This window comes from Metarhizium brunneum, chromosome 4 (genome assembly GCF_013426205.1).
Source record: "Metarhizium brunneum chromosome 4, complete sequence".
Taxonomy (NCBI): Eukaryota; Fungi; Ascomycota; class Sordariomycetes; order Hypocreales; family Clavicipitaceae; genus Metarhizium; species Metarhizium brunneum.
Window position 1 is genome coordinate 746177 of NC_089425.1, and position 27044 is coordinate 773220.

The window sequence follows — 27044 nt, forward strand, 5'->3', positions numbered from 1 at the left end:
GTGACTTTTCTTTTGCTACCCAAGCGAGCGGTCTTTGCATTCGAAGGAGGGATTCAACTTTGCTCCCCTTCCTCAGTCGTCCCCATCAGGGGCCAGGGCCATCACCATCCAAGCACCACATTCCAAACCATGGCGAACCAAACCTCGTGAGTCAGCCGAGCCAAACTTCAACTCTCCAACAACAGCAAACTGACCTTGAGCCACAACGCGCAGCCGCACATATACGCTCAACACGGGAGCCAAAATCCCCGCCATCGGCCTGGGAACATGGCAATCCAAGCCCAGCGAAGTCCAGGAGGCCGTCGAGGCCGCTCTCCGCCGCGGCTACCGCCACATCGACACGGCAGCAGCATACGGCAACGAGAAGCAAGTCGGCGCGGGCATCAAGGCGTCGGGCGTGCCGCGCTCCTCCATCTGGCTCACGACCAAGCTCAACAACCCTGACCAGACGCGCGCCGCCGCCGCGCTGGACGAGAGCCTCGCGAACCTGGGCACCGACTACGTCGACCTGTACCTCGTGCACTGGCCGGCGGCGACGGACCCAGACGACAACACCAAGCTCGTGCCGGACTGGGACTTTGTCGACACCTGGCGCGAGATGCAGAGGCTCGCAACCACGGGCAGGGCGCGCAACATTGGCGTGTCCAACTTTGGCATCGCCCACCTGGAGAAGCTGCTGGCCGACGAGAGCTGCAAGGTACGTGTGCACGGCGGCGGCTATTGCGAAACGACCAGCACCTTGAGAGAAAAACACCGCATCTAACCGTCCTTAGATCGTCCCCGCCGTCAACCAGATCGAGCTGCACCCCTGCAACCCGTCGCCCAAGCTCGTGGCCTACAACACGGCCAGGGGCATCCACAGCACGGGCTACTCGTGCCTGGGCTCGACCGACTCGCCGCTGCACACGAACCAGACGCTGCTCGAGGTCGCCCGCGCCAAGGGCCGCACGCCGCAGCAGGTGCTCCTCGCGTGGGGGCTGCAAAAGGGCTGGAGCGTCATCCCCAAGAGCGTCACGCCCGCGCGCATCGAGGCCAACTTTGCCCTGGACGGGTGGTGCCTGACCGACGGCGAGGTCGCGAGCCTGGACGCCGTCGAGGAGCGCTTCAAGGTCTGCAAGGACGCCTGGCTGCCTGTCAGGGTGTTTTTCGGCGACGACGAGTGAACAGGGCCTTGATGCCGACGAGTTGTTCGCCTGGGGTAGCGAAAGGAAAGAGGGCCGGGCTGCCGCTGAATTTGAGCCATCGAGCTGCTAAATTTATGCGTTTTTGTGAAATTAAGACTTTTTTTGTATATTCCCCTGCCGGGGGCCGGCTTTGGCGTTAGTAACATAAGTGCGAGGTTGACGATGCGTTTGCACGCGAATAGCGGATGCCACTTTCATGAACCAGTGGCTCATGAGTTTTTTACCTTTAATTCATCAGATTGGGGCGCTCCCATTATATCGTATTAAGGCAATGCTGGAAGCTGCAGCTTAACGCCAACTGGCTCGCCTGCGTTTCCATCAGACGAAAACTTGGGTAAAGCGCTTTCGAAAGTTTCCTAATGAATGGAAATACAATTGTGGTCATCTCAGCGTATACTGATATGTGTACCTGGTGATATAGGTCTGAATAGCCATATCAAGACTGCCTAACGGACCAACCAAAACATGCGTCTACATTGGAAACACGGCAATATCAATAGTTTGTTCCAACCAGCTATTAAGAGTAGAAATAAGAGTCAATCCACGTGATGAACCACAACCTATGCTTTCAAACATGACAGCATCACCCCTAGTTCCTACCAACTTGAAACCAATATTTTAAGTTATGCCTGCTTATGTCATGCTTGTATTATTATCTGTCTTGAAAATAAAACGAAAAACACTTGCGAAGTCATGCCTACGTAATCAACCACAACCTATGCTTCTATTCCAAACACAATATCATCCATCGTAGCGTTCCCACCACTACAAAAGCCCAAGTTGATCCAGCTCAGACACGCCACAAGCCAGAGCCGCTACTTATATACAACGTAAAACCGAAGCCTGCGTCAAATCTACACCACCACATCTAATTATGCAAAACCCCCCATCTATATGCACCCATCATACAAAAAATGCCATCTACTCCGCACCGCACACGGTCAAAACATGCTCCTCCAAAATAAAAGAACAGGGTATCACTCCAAGCGCCCCAAACCCTACAACTTGGCCTTCCTCCCAATCTCATCTTCACCATCCCCCTCGTCGGCCAGCACCCTCGCCACCTCGGCCCGTATCCCCGCCGCCAAAGCCGCGGCCTCGTCGTCGTCCAGCTCAGCGCGCTGCCCCCTCCCAAACATGGTGAAGCTCTCGCTCACCCGGCCGCTGGCGCGAATCTCCGGGCGCGGAATGACGTGGTAGTGCACATGGGGCACGACCTGGGCGGCGGCGGCGCCGTTGTTCTGCACCACGTTCCAGTCGTGCACGCCCGTGGCGGCGGCGAGCGCGGCCGAGAGAACGCGCACGTGGTGGCCCAGGGCGCGCGACTCGCGGCGCGTCGTGTCGGTCAGCTTGGGCCGGTGTTCGCGCGGGCAGAGCAGCAGGTGGCCCCGGGACAGGGGCATGATGTCGAGGAAGGCGACGACGAGGGGCGTCGAGAGCACCACGAAGGACGGCGGGCTGGTGAGGTCGCCGGGGATCGAGGGCGGCGGGCGGAGGGGGTCGTAGGGCTGGTGGGCGGCTGCGATGGCACAAAAGGGGCAGTCGGGGGTCGGGGGCGACGGGTCGAACATGATGGCGATGATGGTGATGATGAGGGTGGTGGTGGTGAAGGTGGTGATGGAGCTTGGGGTTGGGGGCTCCGCTGCGCGCGGCCCAAGAAGCTGGTAGGCCGGCAGTCGATGTTGGCGGGCGAGTCAATGATGATGTGCAATGGTTGCGCTGGCAATGGTGTGATGAAATATGGCCACGAGCGGGCGAGGGCGCGGTTGGAGTTGCGGATGGGGAGCTTGGAGTTTGGAGCATGTTGAGCCGAGGTTGCTGTGTGGCGCCCGGCTCCCGACGGCGCTCGTGGGTTGGCTGGCGCCGGCGCCGGCTCCGCGGCAGAGATGGCCAGAGCCGCCATGTCGTCAAAAACACCATTCGTTTCTCGCTGACGGCGGGCACGATCCGTCTATTGTACCGAGTACGGAGTAGTAATACGGAATCTATCCCGCCACTGCGCAACTACACACAGCTTCCGTCCCGTAAACCCCCCACACATCGTGGTGCTGCCTCACTCATCCCCTCCATGCCCGGCATTCCCCATCGAGTCCGCAGTCAGAGATACCTCGACAGCCTGCAAGCGTTAGCAATCATCCCATCCCAAGCTCTGCCCACCACTCACTCTACTAGATTCCCATCCGGATCCCGAACATAGACGCTCCTCATGGCTCCCATTGCTCCTGTTCTCCCCACCACCCTGCCCGCCTCGAGCACCTCCACACCAGCGCTCTCAAACCCCTTCACAACACGATCCAAATCAACGCCGTCGGCCACGAGAAAGCACAAATCCGCCGTCCCCGGCTGCGCCGTCTGCGCCTTGGGTTCAAACTCCTTGCCCCTCTGATGCAGATTGATCTTGTGCGTGCCAAACTTCAACGCGCTCCGCTGGATAGACGGCGTCGCTTGCGAGGTGAATGTCTCGAGTGTCATGCCGAGGTATTTGGTGTAGAAGGTGATGGTGGCTTGCATGTCGCTGCAGGTGAGCACCAGGTGGTCGATGTCCTTTACGGGCGCAAGAGGCTTGCTCATTTTGTACGTGCGTATGTATACTGTGATGGGTGTTGAATCGGTGAGGATCGAGTGCACCGGCAGAGAAAGCCGTGTTAAAAGGCGCAATTGACAATACTAGTCGGCCGTTCTCCGTATAGGTGGTCTAGCCGTCATGATGCGACTCTGCCCCTTCTAGGCTACGTTTTTCGGGCCAGGACTGCGTGGCAAGCTGGCAAGCACTGGTCTACGTACAAAAAAGCAATCACATGCTCAATTGGCATCACCAAGCATTATTATAATCTCTTGATGGCAATCCGTTGCGTGCGGCGAGAGGGCGGCCGTTACCCTGCCACAACTCCCACAGATCAATGGCGAGACACCTGGGTTGTCACCGTGTCTAGGCGAGCGTCTTGACCAAATACCTCGAGGTAATTGACGACAGTCAGCAGTTACAAAGGATCAAGTAAGGAGTAGTGCTCCGTGGATCAAGCGAAAATAACACAAAGACTGGAGAATGGTGGCGTGGGCTGAAGTGGTGGTCTGGGTGGCTGGACGAATTGTCAAGGTCGACGACTCCGGGCGCAATGCTTTGCACGTCCACGCGCGAAGCAACTTATGAGACTTGACGCAATGCGCATTGTCGGCTTCCCTCAGCCTTTTCGCCAAGCAAGGGTCGGGGTGAGGTGCACCGCGATGCAGCGTCTCAGCCTCCAAGCAGCCTCGACGGCCGTTGGGTGAGCGGAGGGCCTCGATCGAGAACAAGGAAAAGAACGACGACGGTCCCTAAACACTAGACCGTTGCTCCGAGGGCAATCCAACCATGCAGCCATTCAGCCTGCGGCTTAAAGGCAGCTACCCATACGTGATAGCCGTAGCGCAAGGTCGGCGCAAGACAGGCCGGGAAAACGGAGAGACAAAGAGGCAGGACAGACAGACGACAAGAGAGAGAGACGCCAGGGAGCGCAAGACTGAGAGAGCAGGACTGAACCCGAAGCGTTACAGACACACCCTGTTGCACAGACCTAGAATGGGACTCCGATCCCACGCCCCGCGGCGAAGCAAACAAACAGCCGGGCAGACACTCCGTCATTGCTCCAACTCAAGCCCTCAGCAGGGGAGAGCTTGGGGGTTGCGCCATAGTGACCATGGTGGCCAAAGCCTCCATCTTGCCGGCTCCATGTCTCTGTCTCCAGATTATGCCCCAAACGCCCCAAGCTCCGCAATTGGTGACGACGTGACGAGCAGAGAGAGGCGCCGCATCCAGGCATCCTCCACCCCGCCAACCAGCCATCCTCTTCTTGCTTCTTGTTTTTTGCCAGCCTGCTCATCGACCCAAGTTCCTTGGCCAGTTCCCTCGCCTCGCCCTCTCCCCGTATGTACCGAGTACGCAGAACTCTGTGGAATTGCATACCCTGACCGGCAGCCTGGCTCTGACTGACGTGATGAACTATGCGTTTTTTTTTCTCCGCCATACGGAGTACTGTAGGGCTTGCTTTCCGCTACCCGCTACCCGTTACCCGTCGTCGCCGTGGGCGAGCCGACCAAGTGTCCAAGGCAGTGGAATCTCGCTCCCCATAGGCAAACATGTCCTCTAGGCTGGGGTCACGGTGAATTGAACACGAGGCTGGTGGCCAGAGGACCGCACGTCAGTCGCGCTGCAGTCAGTGGTCCCCCCTTACCTCAGTAACGCAGTACGGTACCAAGAACCAGTTCACGTCCCGGCATCTCAGCTCCTGCCCCTCAGACTGGAGGCTGACGCAGAAAACAAGAGCGAGCTGGTTTCGGTCTAGAACCAAAATCAGTACTCCATACTCCGTACCGTATGGATGTAATGTGCAGAGCCGGAGCGATCTCCAGGCCGGGTGCTGTGTATACTTCTTGTGTCCATACTTCTTGGCCCGGTAGTCTTGGTACCCCTCGGGACTCCAGCCTGGCCCAGTTTGTTGATCCCAGCGAGTCTGGTGTGCTCCGTACGGACAGAGTGCTGCGTGTGTACTCCGTACTGCCCAGTTGGACCACCAAGAGTTCCTGTCCACGGCTCCAGGAGCAGAGTTGGGCGTGGCGTTAATGAAACGGCGGTATTTAGCACCACGGAGCTCTTGATCGCACCCCCCTACCTTTCTCTGCCTTTGTGTGCTGCTCACTCGCTGACTAGGTCGCTCCATGCTTGCTCATGTTGCTCTTCGTTGCTTCCTCGTCCCCTCCCTCCTCTACCCTCTGGTGTCCTCGCTCTCCTCGTCCCTCGGTGCCGTAGTCAAGTACTCCGTACCAGTCCAAGCCAAACGTACAAGTAGCCTTCTCCCTCCCAACCTTCCCTAGCCATCCTCCTCCTCCTATTCTCCTCTCTCTCGTGTCGTGCTGTGTTTACCTAATCCCATCTGTTGCCAATCCAATTCCCTCGGCAGGCACCCACTTACATCCCCAATCGCCTCATCCAGGTAGCCGGTCCTTATCCTTTTCCAACCCAATACGGAGTAATGTCTTCCCGAAAGAGAAAGCAGGACGAGGAAGAGGAGGAGCTCGTCTCTCTCCCCGAGGAGGATGATGGTGAGGAGGAAGAGGAGTAAGTCTGCGTCCAAATCCGAACCCTCACCCGGAGTGTCTGCCCAGATCCTCAGCCACCCAGCCTGGATTGCGCCATTGTCAATCAAATCCGCCCTGGGACAAAATTTCCGGCTCAATTGAGAAATCAATTGTGATGAACCAGGGCATCCTCAGTCTTTTTCGGTCACGGACTAGGCAATAGCATTCCGGCGCATTCTGCTCGGCGCATCTGCTACTTACACTCGAACCCGGACGACATGTTCTAACCAGCCTGCTAATAGGTATGTCTCCACCGCGGACGAGGAAGAAGAAGACGACGCCGAAGAGGAGGAGGATGACGAAGAAGCAGAAGGAGAGGATGAAGATGAGGCTGAGGCTGAAGCCGATGATGGAGGTGAAGGCGAGGAAGATGCCAAGGCCGAAAAGAATGGCGTACATGGTAAGTCGCGTGCCGTCATCAGAACACTGGCCGCAACATCAGCGCATCTCTAATTGCTTACCTTCTATACAATAAAGACGACCAACCCCCTGTGAAGAAGCGCAAGACGGCGGAGGCGCCTACCGAGGAAGTCACCAATGGCGAGACTGCCAACGGCGACGACTCCAAGAAGGAGGCTGATGCCGACGATGCCGACGCCGACGCCGACGCTGACGCTGACGCCGACTCCAAAGATGAAGCACCCACCAAGGAAGCCATCAAGGCGACTGAACCTCCCGCAACCCATGCAGAGGCAGAGCCCGAGGCCGTTGCGGCAGGAGGTGATGAGTAGTGGCTCATTCAATCGTCAAATCTCTCTCCCTCTCCCTCTCTCTCGCTCTTTCCCTCTCCTTGGCCTATCTGCAATCGCTGGATAACTTCCGCGTCACCCTCTTGTCACCCTGGCGGTGGTCATCGTATATGGCACGTCACCGTGCTTTTGTGACGATAGAAATAGGGACACAGACGGTCTGCAGCGACATGAGTCGCAATTCCAACGTGCTTGCGAGATGACTCAATCTTGGGAAAGGATGTTTGATGTATTTGTAGACTGGCTATTGTAATAGAGTCCCTGGGGTTAACGGACAGATGACTACCGCGAGTCGCCTGCTTTTGACTATTTCTGACGGGTGTTGGACTGTTCCGTCAACGAATCGGAAAATTCGTGCAGTGTGACCGAATCCTGTATCTCATTTGTGCAAACATTATGCGTGCACGCGCTCCATCATCCACCACATAATCTATGATTATTGACGTGCGATGCCATCCTACCATATGCTAGGCCGATATTGCCAAGTTGTCAAGTTAACACAATCGGTGTCCGGATTGCGAAATAGGCCATGCCAGTGCTCCCTTTTCCTGAGGTCGGGCTCGTCTAGATTGCGAACCGATTAATTAGCGTCATATGTAACCTTTGCTCAAATCGCGCAATCTGCCAATTCCGAAGACTTGCCAATCAACACCATCTTGGTTGACCATAATGAGATGAAGTCAAAGGGGATATCCTGAAACTATCCGATGATCCTCTCGAGTCCAAATCCCAGCCTCTGTCGCTTGAAGGACACGTCTTGCTGAGAAGCAAATGCAAACGGCTTCTAGGTCGACGCTGTCAACTTCATGAACTAATCGGTTCGGACGGATGAATGCCATGGCCCATGGACCAAGCCGGCCTTCGGTCAGTGCTTTCCAATCATCCGACTCCCAATTAGACGGTCGCTAAAACTTGTGTCAGGCCGTATGAAATTCGCCCTCTGACACGGATGAGATGATGAATAGGGATAAATCATCAATGGCCGATGGGATTGGCTGATGCATGTTGCTCGGAACGACGTGCGTAGGCCTACCCGTTATGTTTACCGGTGACAAACCCAGCTTGCCACCAAAATGTTCTAAAGCTCCCGGTGCACAACATGGTAAAAACCTCTCCGTGGAGACTTGATCGGATAAGTCTTGCTGGTGGTCAGACGAGATTGCCGGGCTGGTCGCAACGAAATAGGCGGACACAAACCATATGACTATAGCATGCAGATCTTTGCAGCGCGGAGTTGGAGGTGTTCCAGAATAGCTGGGCTCGTTATAATTTAAAACAAATGCAGTATAAATCTCAAATTTTAATAGATGAGAATCTTGAGGTTTGATACGATGATCCTTTGTTTCTTCCTTGATCTATCAGAGGTCAGGCTTCGTGATGCGAACAGTGGGGATTTGCCTAGCAGACAACGTTAACACGATTTGAACCACAAGCTAACCTATACCACGTATGAGTCATATGTAGTACTTCGTTCGAAACCTAAGCAATAGTATCCTGGCAGTGGCAAGCTCGAACTGTTGCTGGCACGCTGGCACCTCGAACAAGACATCAAGGTAATCCATCCCAAACATGATCTGGTCCACGGGTACGCCATTTGCAATCAGGCCGTAGAGTGATGAGCTGTAACCGTTTGAGTCGGTATTTGCCCATGCGGCCTGAGTTGGGCTCTATGCAACAAGGCCGATGCCAAACCTGTTTGGTAGCATTCGAGTTGAAAGACGGAAATTTGATGTTCCTCGTAGGTTCTCGGTACCTCACTAGGAGCAACGAGCCCAAAGGCACACCTAGAGTTTCAAGCTGGATAAATTTACTTGCACAAGGCTTAGCGGCCCGAAGCAAGGGACTGCATTAATAAACGACTGCGTTATCCTTACCGAGGTAAGACAAGCGGGAACAGATAACCATGTCTGTTTCTTGATCGCCTTACATATCCGAGTTCATCGTGAGTGAGACAGAAGTTGTGCCTTGCATGAAACTTATGCGAGAAGAAAGACACAGCATGGAATGCAATGGAGAGTCGCATGTTGTACTCTGCGTGAGTTGCTGAAGCAGTAGGGTTCATTCTATGCAAGAATAGGATGACATTGTTCATCGTCCTCCTTGTGAATGAGATCTCGTGCTTGAAAATAAGATTTTTGAGAACATTCGCCGAATCAGGCGGGAAATATGTTTACCATATCTGAACGAAATCTTGCCTGCAGCCCATTCGCTCAATCCATCCACTTGCTGGGGTATTGTCTCACCTGAATAGGGCTACTAGTAATTCACACGTTCTACAGGATTTGGATCGTGCGAGAGAAAACACAGAAGTTTAGGTTTGCTGTGAGTATTTTTTTTTTGTCGCGCGTTATCTGAGTTGTCAGAAAAGTCAAAATATCCGTGTTCCTTGTTGAGCTGAGGAATTGACCAACAGGATTACCCGGCCGCGCTAGAAGAACTCCGGCTTGATGTGGAAGAGCAAATGGGTGTGGTGGCGCCTGGCGATGATTTCCCCATGGGTGAAGACAGCAACACGACCCCTGAGATTCAACTCACTCCTTGCATTGTAGGCAGATAACCTGTAGATCCATGCTATTGGTGTCTTGTGAGGAGGATTTGCATAATGATGGATTCGAAAGGCCCTTTCAGAGACCAGGACACCGGACTGAGGCTCATGAGCTAGTATATCGTGCGAATTTCACGCCTGTAGCGGCTGCCCATCTCAGTACGTAGCTCAAAACTTACCGGAAACCAGCTCAGTCCCTTGCATGAGTGGATGAGCAGCAAGTAGGCCTAACAGTTGAAAGCCCCCTCCCCGAGGGGCCCTTCTCCACAGACATGCGGAGTATTCACCCGAAAGCCATGCTGTACTCTATGTACATAGACATCTATTGTACTCTGTAAAGTGCACTATACAGGCACAGAAGTGGCTGAGGCAATAGCCGATGTTCTGATTCACGGGCCGAAAAATTTAACATGAACGATGCCGCTCGCTTAAGGTCTTTCACAGACATGGCTGACGAAGTGGCGTCGACTGATGGCGACTGAGCAATTGGAAGGGTCTGAAACAGGCGAAAACACGCTCCTGGCCAAGTTGGAGAACAGACGCTGGCTCTTGATATTGCAACAGTCTACTCCGTAAGAAGGCACCATGGCGGCGATCCGCCCAGGATGCCCGTACTTTGTCAGCCAGAGCTTTGACGGGTAACAGGCTTGGCGAAGCGTTGGAGCATGGCGAGCCAACCTCATTGAAGCTGGATGAATCGGCAACGAGACGAGAGCTAAGAGTAGCCGGCGAGTATTGCTTGGTTTATTGTGTGGACGGAGCCAATTAGCCACCTAGGTACTAGTTATAGCAGGGTGCCAATTAGTTTTGTCGAAAGTGCCGGAACCAATTGCTGGAGGATTTTGGCTTGCCTGCTTGAAACCACTTCGGTGTTCTTTCTTTTTTTGTCTTTTGGTGTATAGTAGTTACTCCTCGACGGAAAAAGCAACCCCTGGATGATTGAAGGAGGAAGGGCCCTGGGCAGGATTATATTGCCGGGGCTGTGGATGTCTGACGGCGAAGCTGAATGGATGCAGTCCTTTGGACAGATGGCGACCTCAGCCATTATCATGGAGTGATGCGCTCAAGCTTCATTGAGAGTCATCGAACGTCATGGCCTGTATTTTGGACCAGATTCGCCATGGTGCCAAACATTGAAACAAACTGGTCCCATTCTGGGTGAAATTAGTCGACAGGGCCAGGGTTGGCGACAGCTCACGGACGACAAAAGTCTTTGTGAAAGCTGCAAGGGTCGTCCTCAGGGCCGCAGTAGCGTCGACATGCATCTCGGGACTGGAGGTCAAGTTTGGCTTTTGACAGAATGCATGGAAGTTGTTAGCCTCTGCAGCTCAGCTGGCCTAGCAGCTCGCGACGGAGTTTAGCAAGCCATCAAATCCGCCAACAGCGAATGGGCCAATTGACCAACTGGTCGTGCCTTCCTGCCCTCAATTTTTGCCGTGGACCAGTTGACGTGTTGTGGTTCGTGATTGGGCCCCTCGGCTTTCGCCTGTCGTAGACTGGCAGTGCTGCCAGTGTAAATTGCACGGGGCACAGTCTACCAAGCACCAGGCGTTCCTTCCTCTCGGCCTGTCAGTCTTGGCCGTCCATGTCACTCACCACTGGGACATCGGCCCCCGGCTCGCCCAGGTTCCTGGGTGCTTTACTTAGAACATGTCAAGTATTACCGGAGAACTACGGAGTACGGAGTACTACCTACTTAAGTACAATGAGGCGCAGGCTTGGAGATGTCCTTGGACACTTGAGAACTCTGCAGAGTGCCGAGTACAGCCTGCAACGTCGACTACTGCCATGCAACTTTCCACGTCGCGTCATGCAACACAGAACCCCAAGGAGACAGCGTCCCGGGTAAACAACGTGACTGTGGAATATTCTGGGACGTGCTTGCCTCTTTGGTCCTTTTCGCGGCGCGATCGGGTCACGGCCGCGCATCTAGCGCGACAGGGCTTGTTATTTGAGGGGAGGTAGGCGGTACCTGCACGTCGCATGAAGGCTTCGTACAAAACTCGTGTATTGGATACCGAGTATCAGCCCCCCCGGTCCTCGCTCAGGCACCGAAATGAATTATACAAGACTTTTCAGGCAGATTCTATTCGAGATGGCTTCATCCTCTGGCCGGATGGAAGCCAAGAACACACGGGCGGCTCGCCCTTACAGAAAGCAGCTGCAGGCTGCCAATTTTCTTGTCTCTCCAGCAGGGGACTCCCACAGATGCTGCCCGAATGTGCTAGTACCGACCGTTGTCGACCGTTGTTGCTTTTTCCTTGGGCCGTGACCATGACTTGAACCGTTTGATTGTGTGCCGCGGGATCCACGCATCCGGTCCATGCTTGTCATGGCCCTGGTCCCTGGTGCAGCTATCTCGTCCATCTTGTCGTCGGCACTATGGAGTCAATGGAAATTGATCCGTCCAAGCATCGTGCACAGTCTCCAGTGCCTCCATCGCCGTGCCCACAGTTGTCCCTTGTTGTCTTAGCCGAGTGCTGAGCTTTACTTCTCCGGTTTGGGCAAAACAAACAAGACCCGACCCAAATGTCAGCGCTGACGGTACATTTGATCATCTCGTGCGCTCGTGCAGCGGCGGATGCCTTGTCTGTAGCACCGACGAGCGATGGAGAAATCGAGCTTGACTCGACGTGCAGACTTGTTCCCCCAGATCCATCCCACATTCCACCCCGTGTGTTTGTCAACTCTCGAGTCTTGCCTCTCGCACCCATCTCCTTCAGCCGCATTGCTGGAAGAGCGTCGCCGTGGACAACACGCTAGCCGTGCCTTTGTCCTGTCCAGGTGTTGCTGCTGTTGTTGTTATTATTCATTTCAACCCATTGTGTTGAATCGACATTCCACGGACCAGGTCGCCCGTGACATCTGAGCCGAGCAAAAATATCCCATCGCAGCCGCAGCCGCAGCCGCAGCCTCAGCCTGGCACCACAACACCAAACTTCAAACACTGGGAGCTTCGCAGCATAGTCACCATCCCTGACCGAGCGCTCCTTGTCCGAGTTCCACCACGTCCTGTCCCCTCAACTGCCGTCTGCCTGCCTTTGGTCCTGGGTTTGGGATGGGGATTTTGTGGCCATAAGCCTCACTAGCTGCCGCAGGAAACTTTGCACCGGCGGCGTTTCGTCTGCCCAACCAAATTTTACTCTGTTCAACTTCATCCAATCTCGACACCAGGTTGCCCAACAGCCTCCATTTAGGGCAAAGCTTAATATTGAACGTATCGCATCCCGACGTTCCAAGGCACCGCATTTCGCTGCTTCTATTCTGGCGCCACTCTTTACCGTTTCAATCACTGCCAACGCAGTTTTCGCTTCTTTTGTCGAAACCTTTCCTCGATTCCCCGTCTCTCCTTCCTTTCTACAACTAGCCATCGCGGCCTTCGCAGAGATACGAGACAAAAGCAATCTCTAGCTTCCACTCTTTCCTAACTTGCAGGCTGTTCAACATACTAGGGCTCGACCGACCACTGCTGCCGAACGCTCCTTTGACCAACCACGCCTTTCCTCTTCTCGCTCTCCCTCTCGCACTTGTTCGACAATTCGATTAGAATATCGGCTTCATTTATTACGGCACACGCTTTTCCCCCAGTTTGATCATCTCCCGCCTAGCACCGAGCGAGCGCATCGTCCCGGCTATGGCGACTTGTATGTTTCTTAATTCAACGATAGTCGAATGTTGAAACAGTGGTGTTTGATTTATTCTTCCTATACCAAGTCTCGCATCCATGCAACACAGACCGATTACTCTCACTACTCGGATTCACGCCCCATCATCTTCGGAAACACTTGTGGGATCAGCTCATCTACATTCAACCCTGGTATTCAAGTGACTAGACTCCGCAAGCTTCCTCCGCTGGCCCTAGGCTCTGGGCAGCCACAATGGACTCTATGGCGGTGCCTCAGTCCGACGAAGAAGGCTCGATTCCTCCTGGCCAACACACCGTTCGCAATCGAAAGTATTCCTTGTACGCCTCGAGAATCAAGCCGTTGACTGTCGATACATCTGCTCGAGAAAAAGTGCCACAGCTACCTGAGATACCTCCACTGCCCGTCTCGCCCCGATGGGACTCACTTTCTCATGGGCTGCATTTACTAAATCAGAGTCCAACCTCCGGTTCTAGAGTGTCACCGATAATGCTATCTGAGGCCATGCTACCCCAACCATTTCCCGCTCTAGCTGGACCGGCTGTATCTCCATCTCTGCGAAGCCCTCGCAGCCTAAGGATAGGCACTCCAGAGCCTCGAAATGAATCACCATGTCGGTCGATGAAAGCTAAAACATCCTTGGCAGATATGCGTTCATCAGAGGGCACCCCTCTAGTCGAGAATTTTTCAAGACCCCGAAAGCAGAGCATACGTCAAGCTGGACCACCGGAAAACCTTCATATTCCAGACCCTATCAGGCCACGACAGGCCAACATGCCAAATCTCACAGACCGCTTCCTGGATCTCGCCAACCCCTTGTCACAAACGCCTCCATGGCAACGACCCAGGCGTCCCTCTGCCTCCTCTGTCAAGTCATCCTCCACTTACGCCTCTCCATTACCGTATACAAACAGCGATTTTATTGAGTCAAGGCATCGTGCAAGAAATGTTACTGGTCCACCAGCTCTTACACCCGCTCGGACTCCTGCTGTCCCTGGCCGCCCGGAGTATCCCGTTTCAACACCTCTAACAAGCCCAGGCGCGGGTGGGACCGCTCCCTGGCTGAGCGGGGATGAATTGCGGTCCAGTTTCAGATCCCAGCTCACTGCCTCAACAACCCCTGGTACAGCTGTCACAGAGCGCAGTAGTGTTCTTACAAAAGACAGCTCTGTCACCTCCCTCGAGAACCCCGATGAGCCCAGCTTGGAAGATGTTATGGGCATGTACGAAAAGGGCTTTGCGGATGATGAAAACGAAAGTGACTTCGATGATCCCGAGAGCGAAGGCAACTTGGATTCGAGACCTATGACTGCTGTATCAGAACCTGACACTCGGTCAGCTCCAGCTGTTCCGAGTATTCCCTTTACCGTTCCTGTTGCTGATAAGAGCCTCGAACCGCCACTGCCAACCGCCCGTTCCACACTAGACGCCGAAATCCGTCAATCAAAGATGATCTTTACCAGCCCAGCTTTCACAGCATCTGTGGCGGCTATAGCTGGGAAGGCCGATGTAGATATGCCGGAAAAACGGGACTCGGCCAAGTCACTTGATTCTGAGCCGTCAATCACATCAGACCCGGCTCCCGCAAAGGAACTTCCAACGACTGTGAACTTACCCCCCCCAGCCTCAAAGCCTGCACTTCCAACGGCCACGCCGATGCCAGTTGAGCCTGAGGACCCTGGCTCACGCGACCGATATGGCTTTAAGAAGGCCAATCAATCTATTACTAGAGAACAGTACGATGCGTGGAACGCCGAGTACTCGGTGTACATTGCTCGAAGACGACGGAAGTGGGTAGCCTACCTCAAAGACTGTGCCCTGATGACTGATCGTCCCATTCGATTCCCCTCGCCAAGTGCAAAGACGAAGAGATTTGTGAGGAAAGGGATACCGCCCGATTGGCGTGGAGCAGCGTGGTTTTACTATGCCGGTGGGCCGGCAATCTTGGCCAAACACGCCGGCTTATACGAAAGGCTCTTGCATAAATCAGCTAAACAGGTGGATATCGAGGCAATTGAACGAGACCTGCACAGGACGTTTCCGGACAATATTCAGTTCAAGCCATCAGCAAATTTCCAGTCTGTGCCCAACAGCGAGCGAACCAGCCAATCGACAATGACGGGTTCCTCTGGGGATGAAAGCTCACCGGGACCGCTACCTGCTGCTTCGAATGAGCCACCGATTATCACGTCTCTTCGCCGTGTCTTGCATGCCTTCTCCATTTATAATCCCCGTATTGGCTACTGCCAGAGTCTAAATTTCCTGGCTGGACTCTTGCTGCTGTTCGTGGAGACAGAAGAGCAATGCTTTTGGTTGTTGAATGTAATCACCATTATCTACCTGCCGGGAACACACGATATGAGCCTGGAAGGATCAAAGGTGGACTTGGGTGTGCTCATGACGGAACTGCGTGACACGATGCCCTCGGTATGGGACAAGATTGGTGGAGAACTGGAAAACCTTCCCACGGGCAGGCCCAGCACGAGTAAGTCTATACGCAAAACTAGGCCCATTTTGCGACGAAGGGAACATCCAAAATTATCTACAGATCGTCTACCTCCAATTACACTGTGCATGACGGCTTGGTTCATGAGCTGCTATATTGGGACGTTGCCCATTGAGACAACACTGAGAGTCTGGGATGTCTTCTTCTATGAAGGCTCCAAGACACTCTTCCGCATTGCACTGGCGATTTTCAAGAGCGGCGAGAGCGAAATCAAGGCGGTCAAAGACCCTATGGAAATGTTTGGAGTTGTTCAGGCCATCCCCCGGCGAATGCTAGACGCCAATGCTCTCATGGAAGCTTGCTTTAAGCGAAGAAACGGATTTGGTCATCTTAGTCAGGGAGCCATTGACGAACGCCGACAGGAAAGGCGTCAAAGGGCCAAACAAGAGCTCGAACAGAGCCTGCAGCAGCGCGAAAAGACGGACCTGGGCGGCAACTTGACTGAAGTGGAGTCAGGTTCCGTATCACGCAAAGGCACTCTTTTTGGGAGGAAAAAGAGTGCCAACCTCAGGGCTGCAGAGGTTTAACTGTCTTGTGAAGCACAAACTCAACACTGAGTTGGGCCGCACCCGACTATCTCTTTTTCTTGATTCATTCTTCTGCTCCAAACGTGGTTAAATACGTGGGTGAGCATCACAAATTTTCAATTTATACCCCTCTTTTTCTTTTCTTTTCTTTTCTTTCTCCTTCGTGGTTCCTTCGAAGGCTTACCGACGTTACACACCTCTCTTGCCGGACCTTGACCAAGGACAGTTGATGGGACTTTCATGAAGCGTTGTGATTTTTCCTGGATGACATGCATACCTGTTTTTTTCTATTTTGTCATTTCACCACCGGCCCTTTCGCAAGTAGTTGTCTCTGCTGGGGGAGACGCCACGAAAGCCAAGTGGGTTATGTGTGATAACTCATGACTTTTACGTCTGCATCAAAATGTGAGGCTGATGTTGGTTTATCGCCACGCTAGTGGCCAGTGGCTTTTGGCATGATGGAGTGATGTTGGAATACATTTCTCTGCGGCTTGCTATTGAGGCGGTGCGCATGGACGGCGTACTTGTGGCGTGCGTGCATAGATGGGTACCGGGGTTATGTACATAATCAAATTTTCTTTCCTTTCTTCTTTTCTCTTCTTTTTTTTGTCAGTTTCTGGATAGAAAAAGAAATCTGGCACGGTAGTAAACTGGGCGTCAAGGCAGCATATATTATATAGGTAGAATGGTGATAATTGACACCGATGATGATGAGAAATAGCAGAGGATTGGACGTGGAGTGTTTTGTGTCGATTGCGTCTAAAGCACGGTGCTTTGTGTTTCGTATCCCTTACCCCTAGGTTTTGAAGTACCTAGGTAGGTACCTAGGTAGTTGGTAAAGAAACGGCAAAAGCGGTTGTGGTGTGTAAAGTAAGAAACGTGCTCACGGGGCGGGCCGTCTGAGCTGGAGGAGCAAGCAAGGGGGTAGGTGCGGCAAACAATTTGATACAGGTGTTCTAGCTCAATGTACATTGCGTGATCTTGTGCCCTCGCTCCGCTCGTATTCTCGTGACAGACATGCCTTGACCCGGCGCTCTATTGGTGTCCTCGCCGCTCTCGCCTCGCTTCCCGCAGCAGCGTGTGTTGCTCACGGGCCCGCGGGCTCGGGCCTACTTGGTGACGGGGGGGAAGACGGGCTCCCCGCGGGCGTACTTGTCGACGTGGAGGCGGACGTTCTTGTCCCAGGCGGGCCGGTCGTTGCGGTACTCGTCGGCGATTCTCTCCTCGAGCGGGTCGTCGGGCTGGGGCTCGACGAGCAGGTTGCGCAGGGCGTCGAGGACGGCGGCGACCTTGGTCGAGGGCTTCCAGTTCTCGGGCTTGAGGATGCCGAGGCAGACGTTGCCGAGGGAGTCGTTGGTCACGTTGGGGTGGTAGAGGCGCGTGGTGAAGCGCACGGCCGGCGGCTTGAAGGGGTACTCGACGGGGAGGGTGAGCAGGATGCCGTACTTGCCCGGGTGGAAGGGCGACGCGGGCGGCGGGACGAGCGTGATTTGCCACGTGTGGATGGATTCGTTGGGCGGGAGGGAGATGGTGAAGCCCTCTGGGGGGGATTGCGAGATTTCGGCGTATTCCTGTCTGGGGTTAGGTTTTTCTTCTTCTTTCGTAGAGAGGGGGAAAAAAATGGAAGCGGCATGGGGCCCGGGGGGGATATGTACTTTGCTGATGCGCTTGGTGGACATGGCTGCTTTGGTTTTGGGGGGTGATGGAGGATGGTGGATGGAGGGAGGTTGGAGGTAGAGGATGGAAGGTGAAGCTGTTGGAAGTGACGATGGTGGGGCCGTCTTGCCGCGGGGCAGGCTTTGCGGGAGGGGAGGGGTGGAGTGCAGGAGCGAGCGCCTTGGGCCTGGCTGCATGTGGGGCCAACTGCCGGCATGCCATCCATGAGATGACGAGGTCGAGTTCGATTTGCTAACTGGGATACAGATATTTGCGCAAGCTCAGTGTATGCCTATGCCTATGCGGCACGGGAATGGCGGGGATGGTGCAAGGATGTGGTGTGTATCATTGACCTCCGCTGCCCGTCCGTATGTATATCCATCTTGGCAATCCAACCTCATTGCCAGACATGCCCAACCACACGCCCAAGATGGCAAACTACACGCACCAAAAAGTTCGTACTTGCGCTTCCCAATCTGCCAACTACATCGTCGTCTTCTTACCCTCCGGACTCCCCTCCCCCTCGCCTGGCATCTCGTTCTCAGTCGGCCTCGCTGCCCACGCCAAAGTCAGCACCGACTGTCAAAACACGAAACACCTGCAGAGGAAAACAAAACAACTTACTCGCAGCCCATCGTCGCACATGGTACAGAACGTCGTATTCATCGCCATGGACATCTGATTCGCCCACTGCCTTTAAAATCCTCACCCCCTCGTCGTCTACATCACATCAACATCAACACGGTCAGTTTCAAAAAAAGGAAGAAAAAAAGAGCAAGAAAATGAGTACGATCCAATACGTACACCCCAGCTTGTCAATATCCCGCAGCGTCTCGGGGAACCCAGGAATCGCCTTGCCCGTATCGACATCCAGCAACGGCTCCAGCTTGGCATCTAGATGATCCAGCGTGCTGAGCAGGTTGCGCTGGCGAATCCGTAGATTCTCCTGATACGACGGGTTCTGGTGCAGCAGCAGGCGTCGGTCCTTGTCGTCTTTCTTGCCCTGCTCGTCCCCTGCACCAGGCGGAGTGGCTGGCGAGCTCGGAGGAGACGGCATGTACCTGGGAGACGGCACGTCCTCGAATGTAGGCGAAAATGAGGTCGCTAGGGGAAACGCCATGTGCAACACGCCCATGTATTCTCGCAAGGCTGAAGTTGGTTCTTTCCGTTCCGCCACGGTCAGGTAAAAACGTACGTAGTTGATGGGAGGCAGGGACGGAGGGACGGAGAGACGGAGGGGACGGCGGGGACATGGTTTTCTAACAAGGCAAGCAAACGACGCACCGTCCCGGCAATTCCACCGTCGCCGCCAGACGATGCAGAATCATACCGTCATACAAGTTGTTCGCGTAGGCCTCGTCCCCCCGGCCCGTCTGGAGCAGCGGCGGCACCACCGAGGCTCTCCCGGCGCCACGGCCTCGCAATCGCATCCAGCAAAGCCATGTGCACCGCTGGACCCTCTGCGTAATACACTCGAGCTCGTGGTCTCGGCTATTTCGAGTCGAGGCTGGCGCCCAGCGAAAAAGGTAATTTATTCACTTTGGCTAGCTTATCCGCAAGTCCAAGTCCAAGTCTAGCTCCAATGCGGTCACGGTCACGGAGCTCCGATAAGATAAGCTCAACCTTGGAAGTGGGGCGCGGGGGCAACAGCATCTTTTTTTTTTCCTTTGCAATTTACAGCTTGAATCGACGTCGCAGCGCCATTGCCAAAAAAAAAAAAAACACGATATTCCGTCGACACCGACGACGCACAGAATCACCATGGCCGCCGCAGAAGCCCAGATGCCATTTATCAAAAACCTCGCCTCGAGCGGTAATCCTCTTCCCTTCCCCCCCCGCGCTCCCTCCGCCAGTATCACATGGCTGACCTGTAGCAAAAACCCCAACCACAGACCGCAAGCTTCGCACGCAATCGCTCGCCACGCTGCAGACGTACCTATCGTCCAGGACGGGCCTGCCGGCCGCGGACGCGCTCAAGCTCTGGACAGGGCTGTACTACGCGCTGTGGATGACGGACCGGCCGCGGCCGCAGCAGGCGCTCGCGGCGGACCTGGCCAACCTGGTGCTGGACGTGCCGGCGGCGTGCGCGGCCCCCCTGGCCAGCGGCTTCTGGAGCGTGCTGTCGCGGCAGTGGGCGTCGATTGACGCCCTGCGCATGGACAAGTTCCTGCTGCTGGTGCGGCGCGCGTTCGCCGCGCAGGTGCGCTTCGCGCGCGGCAGGGCGTGGGCCGGCGAGCAGGTCGACCGGATGCTCGACGTGTGGAGGCGCCTGGCCTTTGACGCCGACGACGAGGACGGCGTGTCGCTGGGGTTGAGGCTGCACGTGCTGGATCTGTGGGTGGACGAGCTGGAGAGGGAGAAGGCCCTGGGGCCGGCGGGCGACGGCGAGGACGAGGAGGAGGACGACGTCGCCGCGAGGGACGAGTGGGTGCGCAGGGTCGGCGACATGGTGGACGCGTTGAGGGCGAGCCCGGTCAAGAGCGTGCGGAATAGGGCCTCTGAGAGCTATGCTGACGAGAGGCTGCCTTGGGGGACGAGGGAGAGTGATGGCGAGGGACAAGGGGAGGAGGATGAGGATGAGGGCTGGGGCGGTATTGACGATTGATACTTGGGCGTGGGTTTCGCCTCTGTTTTTTGTCTCTTTTGTTTTCCCAGACTATGGCGAGGTTTGGTGTTTTTGGCGTTTGGAACAAGGCAAAAGAAGCTACTTGATTCATCATAGACGGATATATATACATATATAATTTTTGAGCCCCAACGCCCAGTCTGACCGGTATGCGCAATGACAACGGACCCCAACGCTAATTAGCAAAGCTATCTTGATTCATTCAGGCCCTCGCTCGAGGGGAAAAAATTGGGCGACAACATCTCTCACCACACCCGTTCGTCTCCTCCCAGGCTCTCTTCAAGCCAGCCATCGCCTGGGTCCTCGCCCATGTCGCGTGACCGCTCCTTTTCTAGCCTCGACCGTCTCCATGCATCCCATTTCGCCGTCTGGTCTGGCGCGGCCCTTGTCGGCAATTTGATGAGGCCTCTTTTTCGTAGTCTGCGTCGGTGCTGCCGTCTTTTTGCCGCGCTCAACTGGTCCACTGATATGCTTTCCAATGACCGTCCAGATAGAGCGTCTCCCATGTCGGCCGCCCAGTCTTCAACCTCCTCCAGCAGCCACGCTGCCAGTTTCCGACCGTTTCCTCCCGTCGTCCACTGGTCTATCTTCACAGGAAGTGCATTGCCAAACGTTGGGTCGTCGTAGGAATACACGCACGGTGTAGATGTACACGCTGCAGGTCGGCAGTACTTCCCACACACAGTCAACTCAGCCAGGTACCAAACTGAAACAATTGCGACAACGAGGCCTAGCCAGCTTAAACGAAAGCGAGGACTGGTATAGAAGAGTCGAGGGATGGGGAAACGAAGATAGGTCAAGCTGGTTGGTCCCGGATCGGCCGTGCACTCTGGACACAACACATCGGGCAAATTCTTGTGGTCCTTTGCATGTTGGTGTTTCCGACGCTGGAGTGGTTTTGACTCATCCTCATTTGTGGTTGACTGTTTTTCGGCTTGGGCAACCTGGTCGTACAGCTTGTCGATGCCAAGCTTAGCAGTATGTATACTCGACAATCCCGTGCGGAGATTCTTGCTCATTTTGTCATACAAAGCCGTTTCGCCTGCCGACATATCCTTGTCTTCTGAATTCTCTCGCTTCAGCTTCTGAATCTCTGCTTCCACAATTCTCAACTCTTCGTCAATTTTGTCTTCTGCTTTGACTGGTAATTCTTCTAGCAGCTCCTTCAGCTTTGGTGATGCATGCTTTCGACCGGTCAATATGTCCTCCAAGTCATCAATGGTTGAGTCTTCAATGTTGTGCTTGCGCTGCAGTTCGCGTAAATCGTCCTTGACCGATGGCGGTTTGGCTGAGTTTTTCACTGATGATCGACTGCGAGGTAATGATCGTGATCGAGGCTTCTTGCCTGCTGCAGATGCTGCAGCATAATCACCTGCAATTTCCCCTCTTGCACCAGGCTCAGAGGCCGTGTCTTCGTCTTTATTCCGCCACGCGAGACTCGTTTTCTTATCACGAAATAATGTGGTGGCATCTGGCTTTGACATTGCTCGTCTTTGATCATTCAGCTTCTCTTTCAACGGCTGGATGTCCTGCGCTTCCTCCTCCTTGACTTTCTCTATTTTGGCCGTGACGGGTGTTTCAACATAGGCACCCATGACCCGGGGTGTCTCCATGTGCAGAAACTCGTGCTTTTGTGGCTTGGGAGTAGCTTCTGCCACGTCGTCTTCTTCCTCATCACTGTCCGGCACGGGTGACGGCGCTCGTACGGATCCCGGCTCGGAGTAATCGTCACGCGGCGCAAACAGCTTCGCCTCGGCTTCTATCCGAGCAGTTGGATCCGACTCTGAATGCATACTTGATGGCTTGCTCTTAGCTGATTCGGTTGACGGGATGCGTCTTAAGCCAGCAAATCCGACACTTGGTCTTGAGGATTCAGCAACCTTATTGTGAGAGCTGAGAGCTGATTTTCGTCCATTGTTTGTGGAACGTCCCGCCAGTGTCAGTTTTGTCACAACCGTCTCACTTTCGTTTGGTTTCTGGCGCTCTGCGAGGGGAGCACGTTTATTCACTGGTTCGGGTGCTGGACTTGAGCTGGCGGCGCGGGCCAGCCGTCGCAGCAAGTCGCGTTCATTAACATCTGGCTTCACTGCAGCGACACCCCTGCCATGCGTAGTCCCCGTCTCCTCGGGGTTCATGTTCTCCTGCTTAGGGCGATGGCTCTTAAACACTGTGACTGGGGTGTCTGGAATATGCTCTCCTCCCTCGTAGTGAGCTGATTTGGGGCGAGCAGGTGGTCGCATCTCGGGACGATTTTCAATCCGTGATTTGCCCTTTTCTGGTGACAATGGCCTCGTCATGGCGTTTTTTTCCTTGATTTCCTCTAGCCGGGCTGCGGCAAGGGCGCGTCTTGACAAGCCTTCTGCTTCGCGCTGTCGTATTTCATCTAACCTGGTGTTCTTGGGCCGTGGTTGATTTCGATCGGGTATAGGTATCTGCTTTTCGGCTGCAGATTCTCTCGCCCGAATCTCCTCCAGCTTGGTATATCTTCGAGAATGCTGTGGCGTCAAAGTTGATTGTCCTGCGAGACTGCCCCCTTCAACATTGAGTTCTCGTGCTCGGATTTCGTCTAGCCTGGTATTTCTCGTCCGAGGACTAGTAATCCGCGCAGGCGACCTGATATCAATTCTATCCAATATCGATGGGCGATTCGCAAACGGCTTATTGCTGTTATTCCCTACTTTGATTCGGGGGCTATCCGACACCTGCAAGTCTCCAGCGGTAAAATCATGGTCCACCTGCCATGTATAATCTTTTGATGGGGATAGGATTGCACCATTGAGACCCGGGGATTCGATGGATTGAAAAGGAACATCTTCGATTCCCGGCACCAATTCAGGAAGGTGCGGCTCGCCACTGGCATCTCTCAGGTATTCTGGCGACTTCTCAGCCCAGTCGGAGCTCGGTCGCGACTTCGTCCTCCATTCATTTATGCGGTCCTGCAAGCTGGGGCCGTTGCCTCTCTTAGATGTGGCCGTTCCCAGCTCTGTAGCCTGCGGTTTCGCGTTTGGTGACTGCACACCCGGCGCCCCGGCTTCGGTATATTGTCGTGCTCGTGCTCTGCTGTCCAAGGGGTCTTCGGCCATCATCTTTCGCGCTTGAGTCTCGTCATGGGGTTGTCCGGGCCGCGCTCGCCATACTCGTGGCGCTGGGCTCGGCGAACCCCCTTGTTGTCGCTCTTGCTCGGCTTCCTCTTCCTCCTCTTGGGCTAGCTTGAAAGCTTCTGCCATCGAAATCGGCCGCCGATGCTGAAGGCCTGAGATGTTGGGTCGGGGTATTCGGCTGCCTCCCGTAGAGAGTATGCTGGCGGTGCTAGCATTTGCATCGACGTCTTCTTGAGCTTTTCCGAATCCAGATGCCATGCTCTGTGGATCTGATTTTGCTCGTCGCGCGGGCCCAATATGACCTACTGCCCCAAGAGCTCCGGGTCTTGCACCAGTGCCGACCGAAGCGGATGCGGATTGAGGGCCATTGCCCATGTTTCGCGGGGCCTTGTTGGAGAACAGCGGCCTCCTGGTCTCGTGGTTTACATGTAGCTGGTTCGGCTGCGCTCGCCCATTCGGCCGTGATGCCGCCGTGTCGCCGCCACGGTCCATCAGCAAGTCTGGTGCGTGATTCCGCCTGTGGCCCGCGGGCTTGGATGCGATGTGCTTAGTGACGCGCGCCTCAAGCAGCGGCAGCACGCGGTTGCATATTTGTCGTGGGCGCTGGGCGAGTGCTACTACGTGTTGATGGCGTTGGTAGTCGCGATTGTCGGCACAGCATTAAACGCAGTGGCTCGTGGCAATTGATCGGTATGGCGCTACGGCTTGGGACGCGATCAGGTGTGTGTGGTTGCAGCTTCGGATGTACTTGCAACAACAATAGCTTTGGCCAGTGACTAGCGATACCAGCGTTGATTGTCGAAGATGCGTTTACGTGAAGCGCCACAATAGTGAGGTTGAATGGTCGGTCAATCGAGCTGTGTTATTGTCGAGGGGCGAATGTAGGCAGCGTTGCCTTTGTTTGGATCGCCGACGATGAATGGTTCCGTCTGCAGGTCTACAAGTAGGCCCAGTCTGGTGGCGCGTGTTTTTGGCATGGGTCGCTCGCAGACAAGGGTGGTTCTTTCCTTCCCACTCGAGCTTGAGCTTGAGCTAGTACTACCAAGTGCCTCATGTCTCACGTCCCATCGTTCCTTCCATTGCCGGAACTTAACCGGCATGCATCAGAAACGTCTGGTGGGACTGGAGATTCGAGAGAACGGCGAAAAGGTAGACAGTACCGGCTTGAGAAGGCCTTTTACCCTGTAGATCGAGGTACTGAGTACTTGTAGCCTGGCACCCGAGAGCACACAATTCCCGGTCGACTGTGTCTAAGTACCTAGTGCACAATGTTGACTGACCCTGAACTCTGGCTTGTTACACTGCATTCATGATATCTGCGAGTTTCATGTATCAGATGCAGACTCGGCAATACCAACTTTCATCTCTCCAGACCCAACTCACCCTTCACTCACCATGTCCTGAGACGCAGCTCAACGTCGCAGTGGCGCCGCCACACCTCTACTCATTGGGTACCCACCGGCCACCAATTTGCATATGCTTAACGAAGGCGTCGTGGCATCAAGATTGTTCATGATGATTGTTCTCGGACTCTCCAGGCCCTAGATATGCGTAGACTTGTTTCCCGCCAAGAGTTGCAGAATGGGGTTGTGATGAATAAATCCGGAGTTGCTCATTTAAGCTATAAATATGGGGTACCAGTCCCGCTCTTCCTCGACTTTGTCCGTGTTGGGAGTATGTACTACTTAAAAGTAGGCAGCATGGCATCACCGCTCAGACTTTTCTTTCCTCGAATTCACACGACTCCTACTACCTCTGGGCATCATGGGCAGCCAAGCCGAAAGTCCAATGGCCTTGCGCCAGCTCGGACCAATGTGAGCGCGACAACTCCATTCCGCCTTCACAAGCCATTGACCCCTTTGTTGGCAAGACGTGTCGTACTGACTCTTCAACAGCGAGTTGTTTTCTTCTGCCCGCCATTACATGCGCTTATACCTTAGCGTAACGGTCACATGCCGTTACAACGCACCCACGTTGGGTCGGGGTATCGACGAGGCGCTTCTATATCCCGCCCTAGCAAGAGTCGTTTCTGCACAGCCCATGCTCAGAGTTGGCATCCTTGGGGAAGATACCAGCAAGGCGGCCTTTTGCCACATCAAAACCATTCATCTGGCAAACCATGTCTCCTTCGAGACATTGGATGACTGCGAGACTGTAGACCAGTACAACGAGCACATTGCCTCCCAGCAAGGCTGGCACCATAGCCGGCCCTGGTTGAACATCCAAGATGTTCCCCCATGGCGAATAGCCGTCGTCAAACCAAGCCCAGCCGCCACAGGGGAGTTATCCCGCGCCCAAGAAATCATCTTCTCCTTCCACCACTCCCTGCTGGATGGCAACAGCGGAAAGCTGTTTCACGAGAACCTCCTCAAGGAGCTCAACCACCAACTCGGACAAGACGCAGCAAACACCACCACCACGGCGTCACTCCAGTTCCCCGATGCCCCCCGACTCCCCGAAGCCCAAGACCAAATCATCGCCTTCCAAAACTCACCCTGGTACCTCGTCAAAACCCTCTGGAACGAACTCGGCCCCTCCATACTCCGCGCCAAGAAACACGTCCCCTGGCACAGCAAACCCAGCGACTTTTCCATCCCCTACGTCACCCTCACCAAGGCCGTCGACTTCCAGGGCCCCATCGTCGCAAAGCTCCTCAAGGCGTGCAGACAGCACGGCACCACCATCACGGGCCTCTTCCACGCCCTCGCAGCAGCCTCCCTGGCCTCCCGCCTCCCCGCGGGCGAGGCGTCCTCCTTCGCGGCCAGCACCCCCATCAGTCTGCGGCCGTTCCTAGGACCAGCCGCCAACCCAGAGTTCAAACAGTCACTCCGCGTCCTCGTCACCTCCCAGGAGCACCAATTCCCCGCCCCCCTCGTCGCCCGGCTGCGCACCCCCAAAGACGCCGACCAGAGCATCTGGGAAACCGCGCAGCGGGTCAAGGGCGAACTCAATAGAAAGGTGGCCAGCGTGCCCAGGGACGACATCAACGGCCTGATGAAGTACAACTCCGACTGGATCGGCTACTTCAAGAAGAAGGACGGCCAGCCGCGCCCCGACTCCTGGGAGGTCAGCAACATTGGCGTCTTTGCGAATCCCTCCGAGGAGGCCGGGTTCGCCGTGTCGAGGGTGTACTTTACCAACGGGGCCTTGGTGACGGGCTCGCCTCTGGCACTGGGACTGGGCAGCGTAGCCGGTGGCTTGTTGAGCGTCGGCATCTCGTGGCAGGAGAGCGTGGTTGGTCAGGAGTTTGTCGATGGGCTGGCGGGGGATCTGACAGAGTTTATGACGAGGTTTGACGAGACGGGCAAGTTTGTAGTCCAAGCGTAGCCGGGTACGGACAAAGAGTGTATGAATCTCTCTGGTGTCACGCGGGGGTTAGGACGATGAGCAA

General features: G+C 54.9%; 10 protein-coding genes across 10 annotated transcripts; 5 read left to right on the forward strand and 5 right to left on the reverse strand.

The window, feature by feature from the left end:
• Window positions 1-129: 129 nt before the first annotated feature.
• On the forward strand, window positions 130-1163 carry GCY1 (Glycerol 2-dehydrogenase; the record flags this gene model as incomplete). The annotated part of the gene is made up of 3 exons (XM_014684515.1): window positions 130-146; window positions 214-697; window positions 774-1163. 3 exons carry the CDS (start codon window positions 130-132, stop codon window positions 1161-1163), a joined length of 891 nt encoding a protein of 296 aa, XP_014540001.1.
• Window positions 1164-2182: 1019 nt separating this feature from the next.
• On the reverse strand, window positions 2183-2755 carry G6M90_00g068940 (uncharacterized protein; the record flags this gene model as incomplete). Its single annotated transcript, XM_014684514.1, has 1 exon — window positions 2183-2755. One exon carries the CDS (start codon window positions 2753-2755, stop codon window positions 2183-2185), a length of 573 nt encoding a protein of 190 aa, XP_014540000.1.
• Window positions 2756-3281: 526 nt separating this feature from the next.
• Window positions 3282-3755, reverse strand: RDO1 (Glyoxalase domain-containing protein RDO1; the record flags this gene model as incomplete). The annotated part of the gene is made up of 2 exons (XM_014684513.1): window positions 3282-3300; window positions 3349-3755. The coding sequence occupies 2 exons, from the start codon at window positions 3753-3755 to the stop codon at window positions 3282-3284; spliced, it is 426 nt and encodes a 141-aa protein (XP_014539999.1).
• Window positions 3756-6193: 2438 nt separating this feature from the next.
• Window positions 6194-7030, forward strand: G6M90_00g068960 (uncharacterized protein; the record flags this gene model as incomplete). The annotated part of the gene is made up of 3 exons (XM_014684512.1): window positions 6194-6279; window positions 6542-6699; window positions 6777-7030. 3 exons carry the CDS (start codon window positions 6194-6196, stop codon window positions 7028-7030), a joined length of 498 nt encoding a protein of 165 aa, XP_014539998.1.
• Window positions 7031-13471: 6441 nt separating this feature from the next.
• On the forward strand, window positions 13472-16270 carry MSB3 (GTPase-activating protein GYP3; the record flags this gene model as incomplete). The annotated part of the gene is made up of 1 exon (XM_014684511.1): window positions 13472-16270. The coding sequence occupies one exon, from the start codon at window positions 13472-13474 to the stop codon at window positions 16268-16270; it is 2799 nt and encodes a 932-aa protein (XP_014539997.1).
• Window positions 16271-17379: 1109 nt separating this feature from the next.
• Window positions 17380-17949, reverse strand: ubc14 (Ubiquitin-conjugating enzyme E2 14; the record flags this gene model as incomplete). The annotated part of the gene is made up of 1 exon (XM_014684510.1): window positions 17380-17949. The coding sequence occupies one exon, from the start codon at window positions 17947-17949 to the stop codon at window positions 17380-17382; it is 570 nt and encodes a 189-aa protein (XP_014539996.1).
• A 460-nt stretch (window positions 17950-18409) lies between these two features.
• On the reverse strand, window positions 18410-19046 carry G6M90_00g068990 (uncharacterized protein; the record flags this gene model as incomplete). The annotated part of the gene is made up of 3 exons (XM_014684509.1): window positions 18410-18480; window positions 18551-18646; window positions 18731-19046. 3 exons carry the CDS (start codon window positions 19044-19046, stop codon window positions 18410-18412), a joined length of 483 nt encoding a protein of 160 aa, XP_014539995.1.
• A 641-nt stretch (window positions 19047-19687) lies between these two features.
• Window positions 19688-20531, forward strand: RRP1 (Ribosomal RNA-processing protein 1; the record flags this gene model as incomplete). Its single annotated transcript, XM_066130891.1, has 2 exons — window positions 19688-19739; window positions 19801-20531. The coding sequence occupies 2 exons, from the start codon at window positions 19688-19690 to the stop codon at window positions 20529-20531; spliced, it is 783 nt and encodes a 260-aa protein (XP_065986960.1).
• Window positions 20532-20797: 266 nt separating this feature from the next.
• On the reverse strand, window positions 20798-24145 carry G6M90_00g069010 (uncharacterized protein; the record flags this gene model as incomplete). Its single annotated transcript, XM_014684507.1, has 1 exon — window positions 20798-24145. The coding sequence occupies one exon, from the start codon at window positions 24143-24145 to the stop codon at window positions 20798-20800; it is 3348 nt and encodes a 1115-aa protein (XP_014539993.1).
• A 1272-nt stretch (window positions 24146-25417) lies between these two features.
• Window positions 25418-26980, forward strand: G6M90_00g069020 (uncharacterized protein; the record flags this gene model as incomplete). Its single annotated transcript, XM_014684506.1, has 2 exons — window positions 25418-25467; window positions 25549-26980. The coding sequence occupies 2 exons, from the start codon at window positions 25418-25420 to the stop codon at window positions 26978-26980; spliced, it is 1482 nt and encodes a 493-aa protein (XP_014539992.1).
• Between the last annotated feature and the right edge of the window lie 64 nt (window positions 26981-27044).